We start from the raw sequence: 24,469 nt of genomic DNA on the forward strand, positions 1-24,469 counted from the left end.
CCAGCTCCAGAAGGATCTGGGGACCAGCCCAGAGCAAGGCAAGCAGCAGAGCTGGCCGGGGAGGGAGGGACAGTGCAGTCCCCAACGCAGGTGGCACATCAAGGACAGGATGCAGGCACAGCATATGAGCACAGAGCACCCCATGGATCCATCAGAACCCAAGCTGCAACAGGAAACAGAAGTGCCGAAGTCCACAGCATCCACCCACCTGTCCCAAGGAGGAAACTCCAAGAGGGAACGAGCCACTCTGGCAAATCAAGAGGACCAAGAATTCTCTCCTCTAGCCAGGCAGCTCAGATAACCCAGGAAAGCAAACGCCACCATGGCCTCAAATCTCAGCTCAGCTTTTAAAGCTCTTCCAGGCCCACCTGCGCTGCCCTGGGGCCCTCTGAGCTCAGACACAGCGCCCTGCCCACAGCAGCTGTGGTGGGCAGCCCTGCCCCGGCCCCATACAGTACCCACGATTGTAAGTGCTTTGCATACGTAGTTCACCATCATGCAGATACATTTCAGCATGCCCTGGGCCCCGCAGATGTGTCCTCCTGCAGCAGAGGTCCTTCATTCCAGGTAGGGCTCGTCGTGTGCATTGGACTCCAGCCCTCTCCTGCTTCAGCTGCAGGGCCCGGGGCTGTGGCAGCCTGGCAGCTGCTGCCCACGCTGGGGGTGGCACTGGGGGCTCAGCAAACACCAGCACCAGGGGAGCAGCCGGTCACAAAAAGAACCATATTTACAAAGCTACAGTCAGCTTCAATGGGTTACGTGTGCAGAGTCACCGAAACCGGCCGGAAACAACGAGCTGTGCATCCCATAGATCCTGCCAGGAAACACACGGGTACCAACACGGAGTTCACAGCTTCGTTGGCACAACTAAGGCAGGAGATTCACGGCTAAGCAGATCCTCCCTGCCCAGGCAGTAACACTCCAGAGGTGGTTGTGACGAGAGGGAATGGTGGCGAGGTGGGGCATAGCACGGAGCGAAGGTCTCGGCCGGGGAGCCCCATGGAGGATGAGGTTTATCCTTCCTAAATGTGTCACTGCATGCAAGAGCAGCACCCCTCGTACCAGACACCATCACAGCCCGCAAGGCCACCGAGGGAAGCGAGAGTGAAGGATGCACACACTCAGTGGAGGCTCCTCCTCTGCATCCTCCAGTGTCCTGGCAGGGAACCCCTCGGTCACAGCACCGAGGAATCAGGAACCAAAGCTCTACAGTGATGCATAGCGGGGTGACCTGCCAGCAAGAAGGGGATCTGACCTGCTTATCAGGGAAGGGGAGGGGGCTGTGCTCACCCCCAGCAATTCAATCACAGCTGGATCCCACCTCCTAGAGGCTGGAGCCCACTGCAAATCTACAGCCCAGCCTTTCTGTCCCATCAGCCAACACGGGTTTCAGCTACTGACCAAGAGGGACATCAGGAACGGTCACAGACATCTCAGAGGCTCTGAAGGAGCAGGAGCACAGAGACTCAACTATACAGGGTGCAAGAGTCCAGAGCCAGAAAGCAGCGCCCTGGGGAGAAGCTGAAGGCAGCTGTTGTGTTGTGCATGGGCTGCTCATCTGGCTGGTGGCTGGGAAAGGACCGGGTGAGCCAGAGTGACATTCAGGGAGTCATTGTGCTGCACCAGGGACGTGTGCTTGTAGTGCAAGACCAGGTCCTTGAGGGAGGCGTAGAGGTTGTAGGGTTCAGCGAACCCATAGCCCGTGGCTGTCTTGTAGATCACGCAGTGCTTGGTGTCACCATCCACCCTGCCAGGGAGACACGGGAGCCTGGGTCAGCACTGGGACAGGGGAGCACAAACAGGGCCACCAAAGCAGCGTAAAGATACACCTGGCCCTGGCAGGAGCCAAGGCAGATGGGAACTGTCACCTCCAGCATCTGGCAAGGGGAGGGTGGAGCGAGGCCAGAACACAACCTGGGCCAGCCCCATCCCCTCCCCTCCCCTCCTGTCCCCTCCCATCCCATCCCATCCCATCCCATCCCATCCCATCCCATCCCATCCCATCCCATCCCATCCCGTCCCCTCCCATCCCTTCCCACCCCACCCCACCTGCACAGGGATACTCACACCACGGAGCAGGCGTAGCAGCCCTTCTGGCTGCTCTCACGGATCAGGAAGGTGCCGTCCCGTTTCCCACACAGCATCTCCTCTGCCTGCACACGGTTGATCTTCCCCACGTACCACGTCCGCTCCTCATGGTGGGGCAGCTCCTCCTCGTCATCCATCATGGAGTACTGACTGCAATCGAGCACAGGCAGGGTCAGATTCCCTAAATTTGGGACTGTGGTCCGTACATCTCCCCACACTGCCAGTTGCCATCACCCATCTGGCAGGGAAGACATCCTCAGCCCCTAGGCAGGGAGTTGGGATTTGCCCAGGGCCGCAGCAAGGGCAGAACCAGCTGCCTAGCCTATACTCCCACATCCTCCAAATCCCACAGCACACAAGCAGGACACTCACTCCTCTGTCTCGTTCTTGATGCCCAGCCACTCGTTGATCTTCTTCTGCCGTGCACCCTTCTGCGTCAGCCACCTGGGGAAGGAGGGCAGAGCTGAGCGCGGCTGCAGCGAGCCCCGGGCGTGGCCGTCACCAGAGGGCAGCAGCCGCCGCTGCCGGGGACCGCCGAGCCCCGGGGCCGCGCTGCGGGAGCGGCTCCTGCTCACAGCAGGCTGCGAGCCGGTCCGACGAGCCCCGGAGCCCTGGGGGGGCAGGCGGATGGCTCCCGGGCCGCAGGGGCTGCAGGGGCACTACGTACACCAAGTACTGGTCCCGCAGCTTGCGCAGCTGCATCAGGTCTGGCTTGAGGCTGTTCATGCGCTTGTCGATCTCCCGGTTCTCCGAGGCTTGTTTCTTCAGGTCCTGCTCCAGCTTCATCTTGCTGTCGTGGATCTCTGTGATGCGGGATTTGAGCTTCTCCGAGTTCATGAGGATCCTGGGAGAGAGAGAGAGGGGGGTTTAGGCTGTGAGCCAGAGTGGGGGAGGTGGAGGAGGCAGCCTGCCAGCTCCAGCCCACAGCATGCTGCTGGAGAGACAAGGAGTCCGCGTGCCTCGGCTCTGTGCTGAGCCAGGAGGATCCTTCCAGCCCCCGGGGCCCTTCTCCAGGCAGGGCAGGCCACCACCACCCCCATCCTCACCGTTGCACCTCCTTCTCATTGCCCTCCCTGCGGAAGCGCTCGATGTACTCCTTGCTGCACTTCTCCTGTGTCTGACACTGCTCCTCAAAGATCTTGATCGTCTCATTGAAGGCCTCGATTGCTGTCCTCTTCATCTGCAGCTCCTGGGGAGAAGAGAAAGAAAAGCTGAGGAACATTTCTGCACATTTGCATTCCTTCTTTCAACTTCCCCTGCTGCAGCCAAAATATCCCCCTCTTCAAAGCCCGTCCTCTGGGGAGTCCTGCAAGTCCATGAGCTGACAAATGGGGCAACAGGTGCCCCATCTCTGGTCTCCCCTGTGCACAGCAGGGTGGCTGCCAGCACTCAGGGGGTGACAGAGCAGCCCCTGGGGGTCTCAGGCAGCCCATGGGGAAGGCAGTGCCCACATACCTGGGACGTGCGCGTGTACTCCTCATACAGCAGGTCGTACTCCCAGCTCTTATCCTGGTACTGCTGGTGATAAACCTTCAGCTGCTCCCCCACAGCTTCCACGCTGTCCTCCTTCACCACCTGGTCCTGCCATAGGCACAGCCTCAGTCAGAACCTGCTCCAGCCGGTCCCACAAAACCCCCACAACAAAACATTCCAGCACACAGGGAGAGGGATGGGACATTGTCATCTACCAAACGGGCAGGGATGGATGAACACACGCCCCTGGCTCAGGCTGTGCTTGCCAGCCACGTCCCTGCAGCACAGGCCTCACCTGCTGGTACTTGGAGATGGGGTAGAGCAGCCTGGTGTCCAGCTTGGCGTTGTACTGGGCGAGTGACTCGTGCCGGTAGTGGGTGATGAGCTCCACCACCGAGCCGAAAGTCAGGGGCTCCGAGAAGCCATACTTGCCTTCCCGATGGAAGATCTTGATCAGCTTGTTATTGCCTCCCTTCCTGTAGCGGAGGGGAGAGAAGAGGGCACTTACCACCACCCCAGCACCCTACACCAGCCAGACCTTGGCATCCCTGCAGCTGGAAGCACAGGGACGTGTCCCAAGAGCTGCATCCCTGAGGCTCCCAGGGAATCCCAGCTCCCAAAGGATCCCAAAGCCCTACCTGAGTGTGAGTGTGTATTCTCCCTGGATCTTGCTGGAGGCATCACGCACCAAGAAGGTCCCATCTGGTGTGTCCCGGAGCTTTTCGTTCACCTCCTCCCTGCAAGGAACAGGATTGTCACGGCCTGGAAGGTGGTCCCAAGGCTCACCTGATGGACAGGGCACTCCAGGTGTGAGCTGCCAGTCACCTCCTTACCGAGAAATGTCCCCCCAGTACCACTCGGCGTCCTGCAAGGGCGCGTTGCTCCCGTTGGCCAGGCTGGCTGCGCTGGGCTTTGGCTTCGGCGGTTTGGGAGGCAGGGCTGTGAGAGGAGGAGGGATGAAACAGCGTGAGGCCAAATCCCAGCTCCCCACTGGCAATCCCTTGGCATGCTGAGTCCCCCCTTTCCTGCAGTGACTGGTCTGGGAAGGCCTCTTGGCCACCATGTTTCCTGGAGCTCCCGGCACATCTCCAGCAGCTGAACACCTTGAGCTGGCCTCCAGGCACAGCTGGGCTATCAAAACGCCCTCAGCAACCCAATCATGGGGGCAGAGAGTCCACACCCACAAATGCCAGCGCCTCAGGCCCCAAGGAAGGGGTATCTCAGTACCTGGAGGCAACTGTTCTGGTTCCAGCTCCTTCGTCTGCAGAAGTGTCTCCAGAAACAGCACGGAGAAGTCAGGGCTCAGCTCTGGGCTGCAGGGAGAGAAGAGACAAGTTAAGAACAGCAGTTGTGGGGTAGAACATGGCACTGCTCCCATGTCCCCTGGTGTCAGCTCGTTCATCCCCAGGTTGACAGGGCAGCAAGGGCTCTGTCCAGCTCTGAGTCCCACCTCTGTGTGCTGCCAGCAGTTTCATCCCACGTGCAGCCCAGCGAGGGCTGTGGGCAGCCCTGTTGTTCCAGGCTGGACTCCGTGTCCTGGCAGGCACAGTGGCCGGAGCTGGGAACACTGCTGGGACCAAAAGCCTCACGTACCTGGCGCCAGGCAGCCGGAGGAGAAGGGGGCCGAAGATCTCTCCCAGGGCCCGAGGGTGGAGGCTGTTGCTCTCGGCCTGCTGCGATACCTTCCCCAGATGCCGGAGCAGGAACTGCAGGGTGAGCGTGTTCTGGAGCGGGACCGCAGGCGACTCCAGGGCCAGCAGCAGCTGCTTCCGGCAATTCTCTGGCTGGGGGATCTCTGGGGAGAGAACAAGACACGAGGGAAGAGCTGGGACAGCCGGCACCACTCTCCATGCTCCGGCTGCGTCACAGCACAGGAGCACTGCCAGCAGCGGGGCCATGTGCCAGGCCCCATGGGGACAGGGGTTAGTTTAACAGCCCAGATGTGTCCACCCCGCCCAGCTGCCCATTCCCAAGGCAGCCAGGGGAGGCCCTTACCCTGCAGGATGCGAAGGATATCTCCATGCACTGACACTGGCACCACCGGGGAGGGCAGGTCCTGCAGGTAACCTCGCAGTGCCTCGCCCAGGGAGTGCACGTCCAGGGGCTCCAGGTCACCCAGGGTCCAATCTGTCAGGGCACAGATTTCCCATGGGAGGGTGGATACAGCACTGGGCACCCAGCTGGCAGCCCTGGTGCTGCCAACACCCATCCCAGAAACCATCACACAGCAGACAGCTATCATGAGAGCTCATAAGCACCACGAGGGAGCTTCAGGCAGCCCATGTGACAGAGGATGTGCACCCTAGAAATAAGCTGGCTCTGGGCAGAGGTCATTCTGGGTACCCACAACTTTTGCCCTGAGCCCCAACACAGGAATTCTGGCAGGCATAGCTTTGGTAAGAGTTTTGCTCCTCGCTACCAGCAAGAGCTGAGTGCAGGCTGAGCAGCCACATACTGAACCCAACTGGGAAAACACCTCCCTCGAACACGGGATGTTGGGAAGCACACAAAGCCTGTCCTGAGAGCACAGCCCGGGCTGACAGCACCGCGTGGTTGGGGTTTGCAGGAAGGTCTGCGGGAGGGGACTCGCCAGCGTGGTGCCGGATGAGGCCCCAGCCCAGCCGAGAGGCAGACGGCTCCCAGGGCTCCCCGGCAGAGACACGGGCTGCCGGCACCGCGGAGCCACAGCTCCACCCACCAAGCCAAGCTGAAAGATCCTCCCCTGCTTATTAGTGGCGTGACAGAACCGCAGAAGCCTCCACCAGCCCATCAGCAGAGCACCCCAAAGACAGCGGGGGACAAGCACAGGGGTTCCCTTGTTTGCCGCGAGTCTCTGAGCCAGCACCACATCCCTTTGTTGCCCCCCCACGGATGGTGCCAGGAATTCTCCCCCATCCCATCCCTTCCACGCAGGACAAGGCTGTGCTGGGATGGGGACAGCCCAGCCCCAGAGGCAGCGTGCTGGGAGTCAGGAACTGCCGGGGACAGGCAGCCTGGCCTGGATTGCATTAGTGCTGGCGCTGTCACATCCACTAATCTCCTCCATCTGAGCCGATTCGCCTCCACCGCGCCGAGCTGGTTCTTACCGGTTCTCAGCGCCTGCCTCAGTTCGGAGCCAGATGTCCTGTACAACATCTCGCTGTCCAACCCTGCGGAAGGGGGGACACTGCTGTCAGCTCCAGCACAGGCACTGTTTCAGTGCCAGCTGGGCAATGCCTGTGGCACGGCAAACCAGGCCTGGATGGTGCCCAAGCCAACCCCCTGCAGGGGCTGCTGCAGCCTCCTTGGCCCCCAGGACACCCGGTTCAGTGGCCCCATTTCTCCACCATGGCACAGATCCAGGCTGGAAGCGCTTCCCAAACCCCAGCACCCACCCTGTGTGTGCAGGTGCTCAAACCAAACACCCTCACGGGCCTCAGCAGCTCAACCCAGGGAGGAATACGAGAGCAGCTGTGTCCTGTGTGTCCACAGAGCCCAGCTCTCATTGTGGGGTTTTGGGGTGTATCAGCACCCCCGGTGCTCAGCACTGCCCCCTTACCTTTCTTCTCAATAGCTTCCACCAGCTTCACCAGGAGCGGCGGGGCAATCTCGGGAGGGCTGAACTGCTCCTGCAAGTCCGGGAGAGGAGACCCTGGGGGAGAGGGAGGGAGAGAAGGGCTCAGCACCAGCTCAGCCCTCAGCAGCAGAGCTGGGCCAGGGCACAACCCAGGCAACACCCAACAGGAGGAAAGAAAAGCTGTGGCCCCCACTGTGAGGCTGTGGTCCAGGCAAACACAGCATGGAGCCTGCAAGAAACCTGCCCAGGAGCCAGCACAGCACTTGCTGAGCTCCAGCCCTGACTGGGTGTGCACAGGGAGATATCTACTGCTCTGTGCAGAGGCTTGGAGACAGAGCCCATCCCCCTGGGGACCCACACCCCCCCGGGCAGGCAGCACAGGGGTTACCAGGGCTCCTGGAGCTCAGGGCTGGGTCCCTGCCCAGCACAGGGGCTGTGCAGGGCTGGCAGCAGAGCAGGGCCAGGGAGCTCGCTCTGCTCCGTGGTGAGCTGTGATTAATCCAGCGATTCAGACAGAACGCCAAGTCAGCAAATTCCTGCCCTTGATTGCTCGTTTAACATGGAAACCGGCCCTGTGCCTCCCCCTCCCCATGAGCCCACAGCCTCTGTGCAAGCTGCTACAGGGCACAGACAGCCCATGGCATGGGGCCAGTCCCCCCATTCCTGGGGGATCTGCAGCCCCGGGTCGGGTGGTATTTCACTGCCACTTCCAGAAAATCTTAAGGTTCTGGCTCCAGGCACCCCTTCCCCCGTGCATGCCAGGGCAGGAGCACGCAGGCCCGGCTGAGGAGCTGCCAGCAGGAGGTTTGCCGAAGGATGAGCAGTGCCAGGCTCCATCCCGCTTCCAAAGGAGCACCAGCCGGAGCAGGAGGTTCCTCCAGGCTGGTCCACAGCACCTGGCAGACCCTGGGGAGCCCGCAGTGGGTGAGGACACCCAGCACACTCCACTCGGCAGAGGCAGAGCCAAGAGGCTGCTCCCCGTTGCGAAACAGCTCCGTTGTCATGGATCTGACCCGAACTCGCCTGGTGTGGTCTCACCACAAGGCACAGCAAGCTGGAACTGCGCACCCAGCTCAGCCTCCTGCACCCACGGCCTCGAGGGGAGACAGAAGAGCCGTGGGAAGGGAAGCACATGGGTCAGGCACCCAGCAGCTCTGCAAAGGCCTGCGCTGCTTGGGAAAGGGGGACAATCCCTCACTGGAGCGAGCTCCTGGGCACGGGAAGGGGTCCAGCGTGGTCTGGGTTGGTGTGGGGAAGCTGCAGGCAAGCTTCCAGGCTGGCAGCTCCCAGCCTGACCCTCGGGAAAGGCTGAAGGGAGAGTAAATACTGGCGCTGCCCACGTGGCCCGGCCGGGAATGTGCTGCTTCAGCAGGCAGCAGCTTGTCTTTTTTTGTCAGGCACAGAGCCGGAGCCAGCAGCAACTCCTGAGCCTGCCGGGCCTCCGGGCTGGGCCGCCGTGAACAAGGCTGCTCACAGCACGGCCCGGGCAGCTGCGGAAATATTCCCGAGCCGCATTTTCCGCTCGTGTTCTCTGCGGAAGGCAAACACCAGCAGCTCGTAAATCCACTGGCAGAAGGCGCTGGGTCTCGCTGCCCCGCTCGCGGGACAGCTGTGGTGCTGGCCTCGCTCCACGAGTGACACTGAGGGGCAATGGGGTCCCTGCCAGCCAGGGCAGGACCTGGGAGGCAGGGAAGGAGCTGCCAGGAGACGGTTCTGCACCGCCTAAAGTGCACACCGTGAAGAAATAAGACAGGCTTGGCTGAAATACGGTTTTTCCATTGCAAAAAAAAAAAAGTGTCTCCCCAGCAGAATACAAAAATAAAGCATCGCAGAATATCCTGAGCTGGAAGGGACACACAAGGATCTTCGAGTCCAGCTCTTAAGTGAATGGCCCATACAGGGATCAAACCAGCAGGGTGAGTGTAAAACGGCTCTGGGTGTTTGAACTGCCTCTCTGCAGGCCCTGTCTGTGCCCAGAGTGGAGGCTGACTCTGGGGATGCCCCCACAGGGGACAGGGACAGGGCTGGCACTGGTCTCAGGTGCCCTGGTAGCACACCCTCCATCCTTGGGCAGGATGGAAAGGCTGGCTTTTGGTTTCCTTCCCGAATTTGTCTTTTCTGTGTTGCAGGAGCTTTGGCACGTATCTTGTTCCACATCCCAGAGACCCCAGCGGTGGCTTTGACCACCCAGACACACCTCCACCAAGCTCCCTTGCGAAGAGGGGAGAGCCAAGGAGGGCAGAAATCCAGCCCCTGAGGGAGCACCGGGCCGCATGCAGGTCCAGCACAGAGCACATCCCAAGCTCCTGAGAGGAGCAGCTTTCTTGGAAAGGCAGGTTGTGAGCGGGATGACTCAGGTCAGGCTCTCGCTGCCAACCCAAACGCACGCAGGGCCCGGCCGCATTCCCACCCTGCGGAGACGTTTCCTGGGGCCGCCCCTCCGGCTCCGGGAGCAGGAGTGAGGGAGGCAGCTGCAGGGAGCCACACCAGCCCCACAACCCCGGTTTCGTAAGACCCCAGGGGTGTTTTCACACAGCCAGAAGCGTCTGCTGGGTTAGCCGTGGTTCCCAGGCAGAGAGGGATGGGGAGGACGCAGCACTGCCAGCTGGGAGCGTTCCCTGGCACCCTCCAGCTCCTGCTGCTGACCCCGCTCCTCCCATGTACACCAGCACGAGGTCTTGTGCAAGGCATGGGAAGGCAAAGCGTGGCTGTCACCCCCCCAGAGAATCACGGAATGGTTTGGATTGGAAGGAGCCTTAAAAGATCACCCAGTTAAAACCCCCATGCCTTGTGCAGGGACATCCTCCACTAGATCAGGTTGCTCCAAGCCCCATCCAGTTTGATCTGGAACACTTCCAGGGATAGGGCAGCCACAGCTGCTCTGGGAAACCTGTGCCAGGGCCTCACCACCCTCACAGTCAGGAATTTCTTCCTAACATCTAATCTAAATCTCTCCCTCTTTTAATTTAAAACTTCCCCCTTGTCCTATCACTATCTGCCTCTATAAGAAGTCTCTCTCCATCTTTTACATAAGCTCCCATAAAGTACTGTGGATGGCCACAATAATGTCTCCCAGAGCCTTCTCCTCTCCAGGTGAACACCCCCAGCTCTCCCAGCCTGGCTCCAGAGCAGAGGGGCTCCAGCCTTAGGAGCATTTCTGTGGCGTCCCCTGGAGTTGCTCCAACAGGTCGACATCTTTCTTGTCTTCTCCACGCCCAGACTCAACACTGCAGGTGGGGGTCTCACAAAGGAAAGGGGGAAAACTCAGGGGCTGCTGAGCCCTGGCCACAGGGTTTATGTGCCTGGGAGCCAAAAAAACAGGCTGAGAGCAGGCAGCTGCCACAGCTCCACAGGCAGGGCTGAGGCACGTTGGCTCTCCCCGACCAGGTCTGTGCCAAGGCCAGGCGGGCTGGGAGGCAGCCGCAGGTGCAGGACAGCCCATGCCCAGCCCCAGGGTGGCTGCCCGGCCCCAGCGAGGGCTCTGTGACCCGCGGGATGGGCTGGCTGCCAGGCAGACAAGCAATTAGCTCCAGTTCTCAGAAGCACTCTTTTAGACCCTGACTTTTCTCCTCTTGCCCAGAGACAAGTAATTGTGTCTCTCAGCAGGGCTGAGCAGCTCTTGGCAGGGAGCACTGCCCCAGGCGCTGCAGAGGCGGGGTGGTGGTGGTTGGGAGAGGTCAGGACTTATCCTGAAGGGAGGGAGCCTGGCAAAACTCAGTGGAGCAGGGAGAGGGACCATGGGGATCCTGGCTGGTTGCAGAACAGAGAGGGAGAAGGATCTTGGAGATATAAGAGGGGGCCAAGGCTTGCTCCAGGAAGCTCTGCTGAGCAGATTGACAAGCTGGAGGAACAAAGTCCTTTTCTCTGGGCCAGGACTGAGAGAGGCCAGCTTTTGGTTGCGACTTAACTGCATTGCTGCTGGTGGGCCAGCCCAGTGCTGCCGAGCTGAGGGTTTCACCGCCGTCCTACAAAGCCACTCACACACTCTCATCTGTCACACAGGGAGACTGGAGGTGTCCCAGAGCAACAGGGCACACAGCAGGGCTTACCTTGGTCCAGAGCCTCGGGCAGCCGGCAGCCGCCGGCCCCCGGTGTGGCAGGCAGGGGTCTCTGCACTCGGGGCCGGTGTGAAGGGACGGCGATTTTCACCGGCCCCACGTACTCCACGTAGGTGCCGGGAAAATCCCCCTTCTGCTTGGTGCGCTCGTTGACGCCCAGGATCCACCCGATCTGATTGGGGGTCTGCTCATCTCCATCTTTGAAGCCCAAGGCTTGCAGGGCCCCCTTGCTGACGACCAGGATGTCCCCGGGCAGCAGGTCAATGTCCTCCTCGCGCTCCTTGCGGTACGGGTAGAGCGCGCGGTACTGGAAGCCGTCGGTGCTGCCCATCCTCTGTGCCAGGGGAGAAGGGCTCTGAAGGGTAAGGCAGCACGTTCCAGGTGGGAGAGGAGAGCCCTCAGAGGCAGCTCTCCCCCATCAGCACTCTGAAGTGTCTCTGTGTGAACCGGCGCCCCAGGAGCCTGGTCTGGGTGCCCCGGAGCGCTTTAGGTGCAGCCCCTTTTCCTCAGCTTGAAACCACGATTCAACCAAATTATGGAGCAAAGGGAGAAGGAGACGAACATAATCCAGCACTGGTGAGCGGGCATGCAGCAAAGAAACCCGAGATCAGGGTCTGTTTCACCAAAAAAGCCAGTCTCTTGGAGTCTGGGGAGGAAAAGCACTGTAGGCTTCCAGCCTGGAATAGTGTTGCACGCTACGTTCCCCTTCCCAGGGCCTGCAAAGAGAAGCAGAATTGTCACTGCACAGCCAGGCACCCCACACCCTCCTGACACGCCAACATTCAAACCAGGGGTTCACCTGAGAGAGGCAGGACTCGTTTCTCTCCTACCTAGCAGCTGATGCTGAGCCCTGGATCCAAGCAGGGCATGCTAATCCCGATTTACACGCCCAAAAGCAAGTCAGGAGCCAGTGGCTGCGGGCAGGAACGCTACCTCCTCTCTGCTACAGTCAGGCACCAGCTCTGCATCTCAAAGAGGTTCACCCCTGCTTCTTCAGCTTACCCTCCTCGCAGCACTTATGCAAACAAGGAGACAACAAGTGGGAGAGAACAGCCTTTATGCAGGATAACTTTTGCATACAGAAAAGGGTGACCCTGCACCCAACCAGCTGCAGGCCCTGAATAGGAGCAGAACAAACAGATTTAACCTTCCCTTGTTAAATCGATTAAATTTCACAGTTCACCTTTACATCTTGCCATGCAATCCCCCACAAAGGCATCTTCTGAAGGGAGCTGCCCACAAATGTAGGTTAACCACGCTTTCAGTAAAAGGCTTTCGAGATGTGCTGCCATTCCCACAGAGCAGCACTTCAAAGCTTTGCTCTGAGCAAAAAGTCAATTTTTGAACTTTTCAAAAGCAGCAGCAGCAGCAGCAGCAGCAGCATCAAGTGCAGGCACAGGTTCTTTTCGCAGAGATGGAGGCAAAAGGAGTTAAAATAATCTTTAGAAGCCTTCAAGTCTACTTAGAGCTCCTAACTGCCTTTCAGCTATTCAGAGAGAAATTGAATATGCTGCTTGCCCTGCCCATAAATCCACCAAAAAGAATAAACCTGGGTTATAACATGTTGCTGAGGAGATGTACGAGCTGGGACATTCCCACCAGCCAGGCACGTCCTCTTTTCCCATCCCCTCCTGGCCGCACAGGCCAGTTTTCCACCTCCCTCAGGCAAATCCCAGAGCTCTGGTTCCCGCAGAAATGGCACGCGGCCGAGGACCGGACCTACAAGGCACCGGGGCAGCCAGAGCCCAGCCTTCCCAGGGACACCCTGGGCCTGCTCAAACGCTGCAGTCCTGTTAAAGGTTTGAGCTGTTTTGGCCCAGAAACCACCAAACCCAGCTCAAACTCTTGACTCTCATCTGAAAACTATTAACGAGCAGGAAGGTGCTTCTCAGGGCTGTGGGAGCCTGGGCAGAGGGAGGCGAGGAGGCAAAGGGAGCCAGGACACCATTCCCAGAGGGGTCAGTGAACAACCAAGCATGGCCCGAAGCCAAGGCTGCTCCGACTGCCGGTTGGACTCTGTGACAGGCACCAACGGTGGTGAACTGCAGGACTTCAAAAGAATCCTTCCGACCCAGCAACACCTTACAGCTCATATCAGCTACAAATCCCACTTTTCCTCCTGCACGTGATATCACCCCTGCACGTGTCACCACACCTGCACGTGCTGCCACAGAGTCTGAGATCGGGGTGAGTCCCCTGAGAGGAGCCAGCGCCACCTCCCAGCCAGGCTCTCCAGCCTGGCACCAGGGCTCCCTTCCCTTGACAAGGACAAAAGGCACAAAGAGGCCATGGCACAGGAAACCTGTGCAGCAGCCAGAGCCCGCACCGCCTGCCTGAGCTCGGGCAGGCGTCCCAGCCGGGCTGTCTTTGCCATGAATGAACAGGCACTGCCCGCGGGGAGGTGAGGCACTTGCGGCCAGAGGCGGGTGGGGAACAGGATTGAGCCTGATCCAGCTTGCTGGAGAGCTTCTCCTGAACTCCAGGAGCAACCCCAGACTGCAGAATTCATGGAGAGACCTTACAGAGGTTTCTGATGTTCACGGGGGAAGCGGCACATTCCCAGCATGGCCGCTGTGAAAGCTCCCACCATGCTGGGATGGTGGCTGCAGGGAACTCGCAGCAGAGCCCGCATTTCCCCAGTCCAACCAGCCCCAGCCAGGAAAATATTACTTCATAATCCAGAGCATAAAGGGAGATTTATGACCGGGCTCACTGGCTGCCCCTCTGAGTGCTGCCTGTCAGGGCTCCCCAGAGCAGAGTCGCTGTGCTGGGGGCACTGTCTGAATGCCAAGGGCCTGAGTGGCCGCTGCCCGCTGGGCACAGCGCTGGCAACTCCCCTCCTCCCGGGGAGCACAGACCCCAAAGTGGCTTCTCCTGGAGAGGACAGACCCCAGAGTCACCCAGAGGCAGCAGAGCCCACCCCCAGCAGGGTCGATGCCCCCCTGCAGGCACCCCCCAGCTTCACCCCGCGGATCCCAGCCCCGACTCCAGGTGCCTCCGACAAGCTGGTGCAGCTGAAGAGGCTGGAAGGACAAAACGCTCAGGCCTGGCAAACTTGTTCAGTAGCTTTTAAAAGCAGATCTGAGCGGAGGGGTGGGAAGAGCGTGACTCCGGAGCACTGAGTGTCTCCAAAGAGCAGGTCCCACAGCTTCTTCCAACTGACTCCTTCCACAACCTTCTTCCCTGGGGTGGGAATGCAGGCCCAGCTCTGTGCAACCACGCTCTGCGCATCCCAGCGAGCACACAAAAAATCCCAGAACTCAGAGCCAGACTGTTCCTGGATAAGCCTCACCTGCTTTCCCCTGCTCAGCCCAGGTGGGCTCGTGAACGTGAGTGAGGAGCCCTCCAGGAGAACCAAATCCTCATGGCTAATGCCGGCACCGTCCTCTCCAGGGGCAGCAGTTGTCCTCTGTCCTGCCACGGACTCAGCCAGAGGCTTCCCTGGCTGAGCTGCAGGAAAGCTCTGCACCCTCGGAGAGCAGCTGACAGAGTCTTTGGGGATTGGGAACACACACTTCCCAAAGCCCTGGAACAGCTCTTTGGAGGGAAGGCAGCGCCGAGAGGCTGGGACACGCACAAGCCTGTCGGCTGGAAGCACACCTCCGAGCAGGAGAGAGGCAGCACCTTGCCAAAAGATTTCTGCTGGGCCCAGCTCCAGGTTCACTCGGCTCTCGGAGAGGAACCTCATGTGTCTGTGCTGGCGAGCACTTGCTTAGCTAGGCTGCTCTGAAAATCCCATGCTTCAGACAGCTAAATACCTTTGGTAAATCTATCTCAGCGCCCAGAAACAATCCCTCGATTCATTAACTGCTGTCAATACTTTCTTTGTTTAATACATCGGTTTGAAACAAAAAACACATTACGAGTCTTTTTTTCTGTGCCCAGTACATAAATAAAAGCATCTTAACATTTTAAATGTGGTTCCTGTGCTTTTTAACCCAGTTCCAACTGCAGTTCAAAGTGCAGCTTGACTTGAAGCAAGACTGAGTTACTTTCCTTCCAGAGAGGGGGAAAGAATGCATAAAAACATTTAAAAGAAGAATATGCTCACAACAGTATGCACAGTTCCAACCTCTCCAAGTTATATCAGATCCACAGCGAGCAACACAAACACCATATTGAGTTTGAACTGCAAGTTACAGACATAAAGAACAAACTTTTCCTTCAATTAAAAGAGAAAATAGAACAATGCAAAGATGGATGGGAATAAAAATGGACAGGGAATTGCCTGCCACGGTGACATCTGCTGCTGCATCACATCCTTCTGACCCACGCAGCCAGGACAGCTCTGATGGCCTCAGCTCCTGAAGCTGGCAATGGCAAGCACATCACAGGTCACCCTGTGCCCACCGGCACCCACCACACCGAGTGGCAGAGGCAGAGAGGGCAAGAGCTTGGCAGTCCCTGACTCACAGTCAGGACAAACAGCACAGTAAATCCCTGTGCTCCCAGGCAGCTTCCCGGGCCCGCTGCCTCCCCAGCAGGAACAATGACTGGAAAAACGTCTCGCGAGGCTGGAGCCATGAGCGAGGCCGTGGAAAGGCAGCAGTGCCACGAGGAGCTGTGGGGGAAGGAGCTGGGAGAGCCTGCAGGGAGCTGGAGCGGGCGGGAAGCGGAGCTGGACACACTCCAGCAGCTGCCCCTGGGGAAGCGGCCAACGGAGCAGGGAGAGCTGGAGCCCGGGCTGGCCACGGCGCTGCCAAGCCAGCTGGTATTTCCTTCCAAACAGGGAAAAGCTGCAGGGGAGGAGGGGAGCTATGCCTGAGCCGTGCCCCAGCCAGGCATGGGACAGCCGAGGCCGTTTGCACCTCTTCTTTTCACCAGAAATGCTTCCCAGCCAGCCAGCAACAGATCCCCAGGAGCAGCAGCTCCTGCCCACAACCACAAGCCACCCTTTGCCAGGGACACAGAGCACTTACTGCCCATGCCTGAGTTGCATTAAATATTTTGCTTTATTCACCAAAGCCCGAGGAAGTGAAGGAATATCTGAAGTATTTCACTGAAAAGGTCAAAGTCGTGATTTAGCAGGGACATGAGGAGCTGAATAAATCAGGATGACCAACACCTTCCTCACTTTTGGAAGACCACTGGAGGTCCCAGAGACCTCCTGCTCAAAGGCATGAGACCACCTCAGGCAGTCTGCACACCTACTCCAAGACTTCTCATGGTCTCCAGAGGCTTCTCCTGACACTGAACTTCCTTGCTCCAGCTGAAGCTCGTTCTTTCTTAACACCTCACAAATTTTCTCCTCCTTCCTACAAGAGCTTTTCACTTGGCCAGAGACTTTTATTTGCTGGCAGTGGGCAGAGAAGGACCCAGCACCAAACACCAGCCCCATCACCTCGCTCCAGGCTGCTTTTACACCATCCCCCACGCAGCAAGAACACACTAATTCCATTTTAGGAGCATTCACGGAGTTGGCTTTAGGGATATAGAAACCCAGGAGCTGTATTTTGGCAAAAAAATTACAGTTCTAAAAAAAACCTGAGTACATGAAAAAAAAAATCCAACTGCTCTTGCTAACTTATCTGCTTAAAATCACATTCCCCAGGGTATTTGGAATTTATATGATTTATTAGCAGCTCTGTACAGCTCAGCAATCACATGAAGTAACCGACGAGGTAAGAAGCACCCAAGTTAAAAGACCAGCTTGATTTGGATATTGGTGAGAGAGCCAAGACCTTCCAACTTGAGAAATCCACCATCCCTTCCTCTGTCTGCTTTTCATCTTCCATTACCCAGCTACTTTAGCTCCAAGCTGCGGCTTCAGAGATTCCCAGAGGAATTAAAAGAGCCCTCGATATTATAAATACTCTTTTTCACTGTAAACACACCCCGGCACTCAGAGCTCTGACACGGCTCCAAACTGGCTCCGCAAACCACTCTGCTCCTCGCCACATTCCAGCTGAGCCGCGCTTTCCCTTCCAACCCAGCGCTTTTGTCCAGGCGAGACCCAACTGCAGGCAGAGAGGATTTTCCTGCGTGCTTAAAGCCTTGTTCCAGGGAGTTGGGAACGCGGGGTTTTGGGGCAGAGATCAGCTTTAGGAGGAACGAGTCCGTGCCACGAACCGCGCGGGCAGATGGAGGCACGAGTTGCCCACGTCAAAGAGAGTCGCCAAAGAAACCAAACCATGGCTTTGGACTTTCCCACACCGTGCAAGGCTAGAGCAGAGCCCAGTCCAGCCTCGGGGACACACCAGCCCCTGGCATGTCAGGGAAGGGTGGGGGAATGGCCAGGAAAGCAGCGATTTAGGCTATATTTACTCAGCTGTCTCCATTCTCTGCTCTCACAGAGAAAGTCACAGGGCCAGTTCCCCAGCGGCTCCAAGAGCTGCTTGGGAAATCAAAGCCGCGCATTAATGGGAGGAGAGGCAGCCACGGCTCCATTGAAAGGCAACGCTGGGCTGGGGCCGTTCCAGCTCTTCACAGCTCTCATTTTTCGACAGTTTTGCCCCCTGGCTTCATCTCCCATCGATCACAGACCCCCAGTTTAGGAGGTCCATGACCATGGGAATCTTCCTCCTCAGGAGGCTGAGAAATATCCACAGGAAGAGAAGAAACGCAATGACCAACCTCCCTGGGAATCAGTGGGGGGGCTCATCCCAGAGCCAGGGTTTGGGGGATGCTGTGTTAAACACCCTTGGGCTGAACCTGGCGCATCCCTGGGCCACCAGCTCCAGCCTGGGAACTGCTGGAGCCGAACTGTCCCCGGGCAGGGGGAACAGAGCTGGGCCCCTGAGAGGCCACTCCGCTCTGCCTTCACCGCCCCCAGGGGCTCCCGGTAATGGGGACTGCACCGTGCTGAGGGGCTTGCTGCACTGCCACCACTGTGGGGACAGGGGCACAGCGGGGGAATCTGTGATGGCACTGCGGGGTTGGCACTGGAGGGATCGGGGGGCACTGCCCCGGCAATGGGGGGGACAGGGACAGCTCTGGGGGGGATCGGGGGACACTGCCCCGGCACTGGGGGGGACAGGGACAGCCCTGGGGGGGATCGGGGGGCACTGCCCCGGCACTGGGGGGGGACAGGGACAGCCCTGGGGGGGATCGGGGGGCACTGCCCCGGCACTGGGGGGGACAGGGACAGCCCTGGGGGGGCCGGGGGGCACAGCCCCGGCACTGGGGGGGACAGGGACAGCCCTGGGGGGGATCGGGGGGCACTGCCCCGGCACTGGGGGGGACAGGGACAGCCCTGGGGGGGATCGGGGGGCACTGCCCCGGCAATGGGGGGACAGGGACAGCCCTGGGGGGGATCGGGGGGCACAGCCCCGGCAATGGGGGGGACAAGGACAACCCTGGGGGGGATCGGGGGGCACTGCCCCGGCAATGGGGGGACAGGGACAGCCCTGGGGGGGATCGGGGGGCACTGCCCCGGCAATGGGGGGGACAGGGACAGCTCTGGGGGGGATCGGGGGACACTGCCCCGGCACTGGGGGGGACAGGGACAGCCCTGGGGGGGCCGGGGGGCACAGCCCCGGCACTGGGGGGGACAGGGACAGCCCTGGGGGGGATCGGGGGGCACTGCCCCGGCACTGGGGGGGACAGGGACAGCCCTGGGGGGGATCGGGGGGCACTGCCCCGGCAATGGGGGGACAGGGACAGCCCTGGGGGGGATCGGGGGGCACAGCCCCGGCAATGGGGGGGACAAGGACAACCCTGGGGGGGATCGGGGGGCACTGCCCCGGCAATGGGGGGACAGGGACAGCCCTGGGGGGGATCGGGGGGCACTGCCCCGGCAATGGGGGGGACAGGGACAGCTCTGGGGGGGATCGGGGGACACTGCCCCGGCAATGGGGGGGACAGGGACAGCTCTGGGGGGGATCGGGGGACACTGCCCCGGCACTGGGGGGGACAGGGACAGCTCTGGGGGGGATCGGGGGACACTGCCCCGGCACTGGGGGGGACAGGGACAGCTCTGGGGGGGATCGGGGGGCACAGCCCCGGCAATGGGGGGGACAGGGACAGCTCTGGGGGGGATCGGGGGTACAGCCCCGGCAATGGGGGGGACAAGGACAGCTCGGGGGGGGATCGGGGGTACAGCCCCGGCAGTGGGAGGACACAGGGACAGCCCTGGAGGGGACCGGGGGCATAGCCCTGGCATCACGGCGGAGGCACACAGCAGTGGCACTGCCCTGGCAGCGGGACACCATGCTCCGGCAGCTCCCGAAGGGTCCGGGGACATCCTCGAGGCTGTGCCATGAGGAAGAGAGCCTCGGCCCAGGGCCCAGCCCGGTGCTCCCCGCTAAGCCCCGGGGCGCCTCACGCTGAGGGAGTCCCGACGCCCACCCCGGGCCTGGGTCCGAGCCGGGCTCGCTCTCCCCGATCCCGATCCCCGCGATCCCGATCCCGCCGCTCCCGGCCCCGTCGCACCTCTCCGCCGGCCCCATCCGCCGCCGCTCGTCTCCAGCCCGCTGCTGCCTCCGGCCCGGCGGAGCCTTGGACAGGCCCGACCGCCGCCGGAACGGCCCGAACCCGCCCCGGAAACAGCCGACAGCAGCCGAGAGAGAACGGAACTGCCCGAATCTATCCCGGAAATAACCGAGAGCAGACGGCAGCGGGCGGAGCTGCCCGAAGACTCTGGCCCCGCCCCTTCCCCGGCCCGATCGCCATCGGGGCCCCGCCTCTCGCGCGAGCCTCTCCGGAAGGAGCCGAGGGGGCCCGGAGGGAGAGCGCGGCGGCGCCCCCTGGTGGTGAGTGGAGACAGCACCGCATCGGGCACCGGGGCTGAACCGGGATTGAACAGCGATTGAACTGGGATTGAACCGGGATTGAACCCGGATTGAACAGGGGCACAGCACCAGGACTGAACCGGGATCTCACCGGGATCACGCCGGGATTGGACCGAGAACAGGGCATAGCCCCGGCATCACACCGGGACTGAATCGGGATCACACCAGGATCGAACCGGGATCACACCGGGATCACCCCGGGAACAGGGCACAGCACCGGGATCACACCGAGGTTGAACTGGGATTGAACGGGGATCACACCAGGATCGAACCGGGACTGTACCGGGATTGGAACGGGGCACAGCACCGGGACGGCACCGGTAATGCACTGGGATTGCACCGGGAACCGGGACAGCACCAGGCACGGACTGGGCACTGCACACTGGGCACAGCACCGGACATGGAGCACTGCACCGGGGCCGCACTCGGCATGAGGCACCGGGGACAGAGCATGGGGCACAGATTTGGGAATGGGGCATACCTGGGAGTGCGGCATGGCACCAAGCGTGGGGCACTACCCTGGGCACAGGTGACGGCACTGGGACCGCACCAGGGGTGTGGGACGCTGCTCCTGGCACCGGCACCGCACCGAACACCCACAGCCGGGACCCGGTGCCGGAGGCAGGCTGGGTGCCAGCCATCCCGGTGCCACTGCAGGGCCACCTCCCCTCCCCTCCCACCTGTGCTGGGACCCCGTTCCCCCCTTGCCCAGAGCGGGCACTCGCTGCCCTGCATGCTCCAGTGCCACTGGACACCACACTCAGCGCAAGGGACAATTTTAATCCAACATAAAACTTCCCAAAGGTACGAACAGAGCCGGGCACTGGGCAGGAAGACACAGTCCCCTCGGCTTTTAAGACATTTCCCATTAAAAAAAAAAAAAAAAATCCTTTTCCCACCCTATCCACGCCACCGGTGCGCAGCCAAGCCCCCCTATCCTGCCGTGTCAGTGGGCAGGGGGTGCCCGGTGTCTCCCCAAAACCCCGCTGCCTTTCCAAGACCTTAATACACAGAGAGTGGAGGGAGAAGCAAAGGAAACACGGAGCAGCTCTGGTTACTCGTTTTTGGAGGGGATTAACAGCACCAGTTGAACGGGAGAAGCGGGTTACGGAGCCTGGCACAAACCACACGTGCACAAAAGAATCCAACACGCAGCCCAAAAACCGCCGGGGGCACGGTGATGCCTGATGGCAGCGGGGTCGGCAAACCAGGGATGTCCCCCTGTCACCGTCACGGTGCTCGGAGCACCACGGCACCAAACCACGGCGGGGTGGGGAAAGCCAGAACATGCATCAACAAATGGAAACGTTTATATCCCAGAAAACGGTAGAAATGGGGGAGAAATGCTGGGTTGAGCTGTTGTTTGTTGGATAAAGAGCAACGGGGTGGGGAAAGAAAGGGCTGAAATTCCCAAATTACAAGTGAAGCAGCACAGGTGCTCACTGGGTTGGGGTGATTTTAAAAAAGAGAAAGAAAAAAAAAAAAAAGATAAATTGGGATTTTGTAGTTGTCTTTGCACTGACCAACCAACTCCACAGGATTTTGTGTGAGAGAAATGGAAAGAGCAAAAACTGACCCTAAAAATCCCATTAATATTCCTGTCTGGGGAATGTCTCCGTTTTCCCCACCTGGACGGGCCAATGAAGCCAGGTGGCTATAAAATCTCCAAATAAAATAATTAAACCCTTTTTATATCTCCTATAAGCTTATAAAATGATCTGTACGCTCACCATCGGATGATCCATATGCAAAGAATATCCCCTCCCTCTGCATCCCAGCCCAGAGTACCAGCATTTGGGGAATATTGTTGTGGACTTGGGGTTTTGTTTTAATTTTAAATATTAGAATTATGGGGTTCTTAGGAGATCTGGGGTGTTTCCAGCTGGAATTGAAGTTAAAAAGTAGGGAAAAGCGAGTGGGTTAGAAAACAGTGGGCTGGGAGCTGGGAGACGCACGGGAAAGGCTGGGACTCCCAGAGCTGGGTTGGCCCCTGCGACAGTCCTGCACTGCCCGTTTAGCTTATAAAAAGTAATAAATTAATTAAGGAATATTTGCATCAAGTCCTTTCTGTACACAGAGGTTGGGGCCCAGCTGGGAAAACGCCGCTGCCGGAAAAGCTCCTGCGTCTCTATAAAAATATGAGCATCTTTCAGGGAGTACAAAAAGCCTTCCAGGGGGGCGAAGTGCCGGGGTACAGCCGGCCCAGCCACGGTCCAGAGTGGCTCCAGGGACGTTTCTCTCGTGGATTTGCCGCACAGGACGGGGTGCTGGGGAGGCACTGGGATGCCACAGGGAGCCTGAACCATCCCTGGTGCCAGTGTGGGGCTCAGGCGTGCTTGGCCCCGCTCCACATGCCCCGGGGAGCCGGGAGATGAGCACCCGGCGGCTCCTGGCCCTGTGCTGGCACTTGCCGGTGGCCGGGTGATCCCTGCCCGCAGTTCCGCTGCTGCTGCTGCTGCTGCTGCTGCTGGGAGCCACGGTCCCGGTGCTCACACCCATCCCACCACGGCAAGGAGATGCTGCTGTTTGGCTGCTCGGTGCTGCTGATGGGGTAGGAGCCCTGGCATTCCCACTCGGCCACCGCCGGCTCCTGCTCGTCGCTCTCCGAGCCCTGCACCGCGATCTGCGGCACCGTGCTGGGCTTCGGCTTCGGCGGCGGCTCCGCGCCGGCCGTGCCGCCGCCCTGGGCAGCAGTGCCCTGCCCTTCTTCACTCTTGCCGCCCTCTTCGCTCCCTGCCGCCGTCTCCTGCTCATCAAAACTCACTTCTTGAACCGCTTCTTGCTTCTTGAAGGAGTCCCGGCGCTCCGACAGGTTCAGGCGCCGCATCACCACCATCTCCTGGTCCCGGTCGTGCCGCTCTCCCAGGCGGGAGCTGGCGGGGTGGTAGCCGTGCTCCCCAGGGTACGGCAGCGCGTCGCCCTCCCCGATGGCCTCCCCATCCAGCGTGGACATCTCCAGCCCCAGCTTGCGGCCGCCGCCCGTTTTCTTCTCGGCCAGGATGGTGACGATCTTCTCGGCCGACTGGACGCGCTTGAGCAGGGGGGAGCGGGGGCAGTCGGCGCTGCGGGGCCGGGAGCTCTGCCGGACGATGGTGGGGGGGGACAGGGTCTTGCCCTGGAAGGAATGGGGCGTTTTGGGGTACCCAGGGAGCGGAGACGGGGAGCGCTGGGGGGAAGGCGGGCGCTGGGCCGAGGAAGGGGTGCAGGCCAGGGGCGAGGGGGGGATGCTGCTGGTGGATTTGCGACGTCCCACTTTGTAGCGTGGCCCACCCAGTTTGGGGGCCAGCCCGTGCAGGGAGCTGGGGCGCACGTGGCCGGCGGGTGACGTTGGGGTGCTGGAGGAGGGAGAGGTGCTCTGAGGGGACACAGCATCTGCCGTACAAAGAGAAAAGGTCACTGTAGGGGTGGAGGGACACGGCCTCCCCGAGGGACACGCAGCATCCTGCCCTGCCCCGAGCCAACGTCCCGCCTTGGGGTACCTGAGGGCAGGTCGGGAGCGGGGCTGCGGCACGGCGTCGTGGGGCCCGGGGACAGGCTGTGCGTGGGGGACTCCGGGAGGCTCTCGCTGGAGGACAGCGAGTGGTGGAGACCAGAGGAGAAGCTGCGGCTGGTGTGCAGGACCGACGACTGCTTGGAGATCTTCTTGAAAAGGGATTTTCTCCTGCTGCAGGGACAGGAATAAGTTTGGCTTCTCCTTAAAGCTGTTAGTCTCAAGTCTGCTGACCTGGTGGCAGCAGGACCAGACCCCACTGGACACCCTAATATGGCAGATCCAGAGCATTCCCCCAGTACCTCACACACTGGGACAAATGCCATTTTATCCCTGTTTAACCTACCTGTCTTGGCCATCCCTTTTCCTGCTCTTTTTACTCCTCCGTGCCATCCTTGTCTTGGAGCTGTTTTTCCGTGCAGGCCCGATTTTAATGGAGGTGTTCTCCAGGGCAGTGGTCCGCAGGGCCACTTTATTCCCACTCTGGGGGATGGAAAACAAATCTTTGCAGCACCAGATCTGAGCCAGCTCCTGCCTCAGCTGCCACCAAAGGCAACACCAGGGAGCTGCTGAATTGATGTCCTGGGAGAGCAGAGTGGCTCTGGTCACCCACCTTCAGCAGCAGCTCCACGACATCCCGATGGACCAAACCCAGCACGGACTCGCCATTCACGTGTGTGATGAGATCTCCTGCCCTCAGCCCGGCCTCCTGCGCAGGGCTGCCCTCCTCCACGCTCTGCAACCCAAACACAGTGATTTTATTTGGATGCAAGCTTCCTCCTGAGGTTTTCCCACTGGGAAAGGCACCGCTAGACCCCAGGGCACGTACCCAGACCATGTGGTGGACGGTGTAGACGTCGCTGTCGCCCATGTAGACGCGGATGGCTCGCAGGGTGAAGCCGTACTTCTTCCCCGAGCTGTGGATGATGATGGGCGGCCGCAGGCTGGCGATGGCCAGCGAGGAGTCTCGGCTCGGGGAGGAGTCCCGGGAAGAGGGGTTGGACGAGAGGGAGTGAGGGGAGATGGGGCTCATCAGGGCACTACCACCAAAGTCATCTGCAAGCAGAGGGAGCCA

General features: G+C 60.1%; 2 protein-coding genes across 3 annotated transcripts in view; both read right to left on the minus strand.

Annotated features, from left to right (window-relative positions):
• Positions 1 to 711: 711 nt before the first annotated feature.
• Positions 712 to 19,669, minus strand: PIK3R2 (phosphoinositide-3-kinase regulatory subunit 2). Its single transcript, XM_066205647.1, has 16 exons — positions 19,546 to 19,669; positions 11,167 to 11,891; positions 7,100 to 7,192; positions 6,648 to 6,710; positions 5,557 to 5,688; positions 5,155 to 5,356; positions 4,789 to 4,874; positions 4,395 to 4,500; positions 4,200 to 4,298; positions 3,857 to 4,037; positions 3,544 to 3,669; positions 3,135 to 3,277; positions 2,756 to 2,932; positions 2,461 to 2,532; positions 2,068 to 2,238; positions 712 to 1,747 (listed from the first exon to the last, which is right to left on the minus strand). Exons 2-16 carry the CDS (start codon positions 11,504 to 11,506, stop codon positions 1,555 to 1,557), a joined length of 2,184 nt encoding a protein of 727 aa, XP_066061744.1. The 5' UTR covers positions 11,507 to 11,891; positions 19,546 to 19,669; the 3' UTR covers positions 712 to 1,554.
• Positions 19,670 to 20,664: 995 nt separating this feature from the next.
• The window catches only part of MAST3 (microtubule associated serine/threonine kinase 3), a 29,441-nt gene continuing 25,636 nt past the window's right edge, over positions 20,665 to 24,469 (minus strand). The window contains exons 24-28 of one of the 2 annotated variants that reach the window (XM_066205646.1): positions 24,224 to 24,450; positions 24,008 to 24,130; positions 23,741 to 23,877; positions 23,384 to 23,568; positions 20,665 to 23,276 (exon numbers count right to left, since the gene is read on the minus strand). In XM_066205646.1, the coding sequence (XP_066061743.1) occupies positions 22,231 to 23,276; positions 23,384 to 23,568; positions 23,741 to 23,877; positions 24,008 to 24,130; positions 24,224 to 24,450 (1,718 nt within the window). In that variant the 3' untranslated portion in view covers positions 20,665 to 22,230. The remainder of the gene's footprint in view (positions 23,277 to 23,383; positions 23,569 to 23,740; positions 23,878 to 24,007; positions 24,131 to 24,223; positions 24,451 to 24,469) is intronic. The other variant, XM_066205645.1, reaches the window with a different exon arrangement.

This window comes from Chamaea fasciata, unplaced genomic scaffold, assembly GCF_029207755.1.
Source record: "Chamaea fasciata isolate MVZ Bird 193981 ecotype frontalis unplaced genomic scaffold, bChaFas1.0.hap1 SCAF_28, whole genome shotgun sequence".
Lineage (NCBI taxonomy): Eukaryota > Metazoa > Chordata > Aves > Passeriformes > Sylviidae > Chamaea > Chamaea fasciata.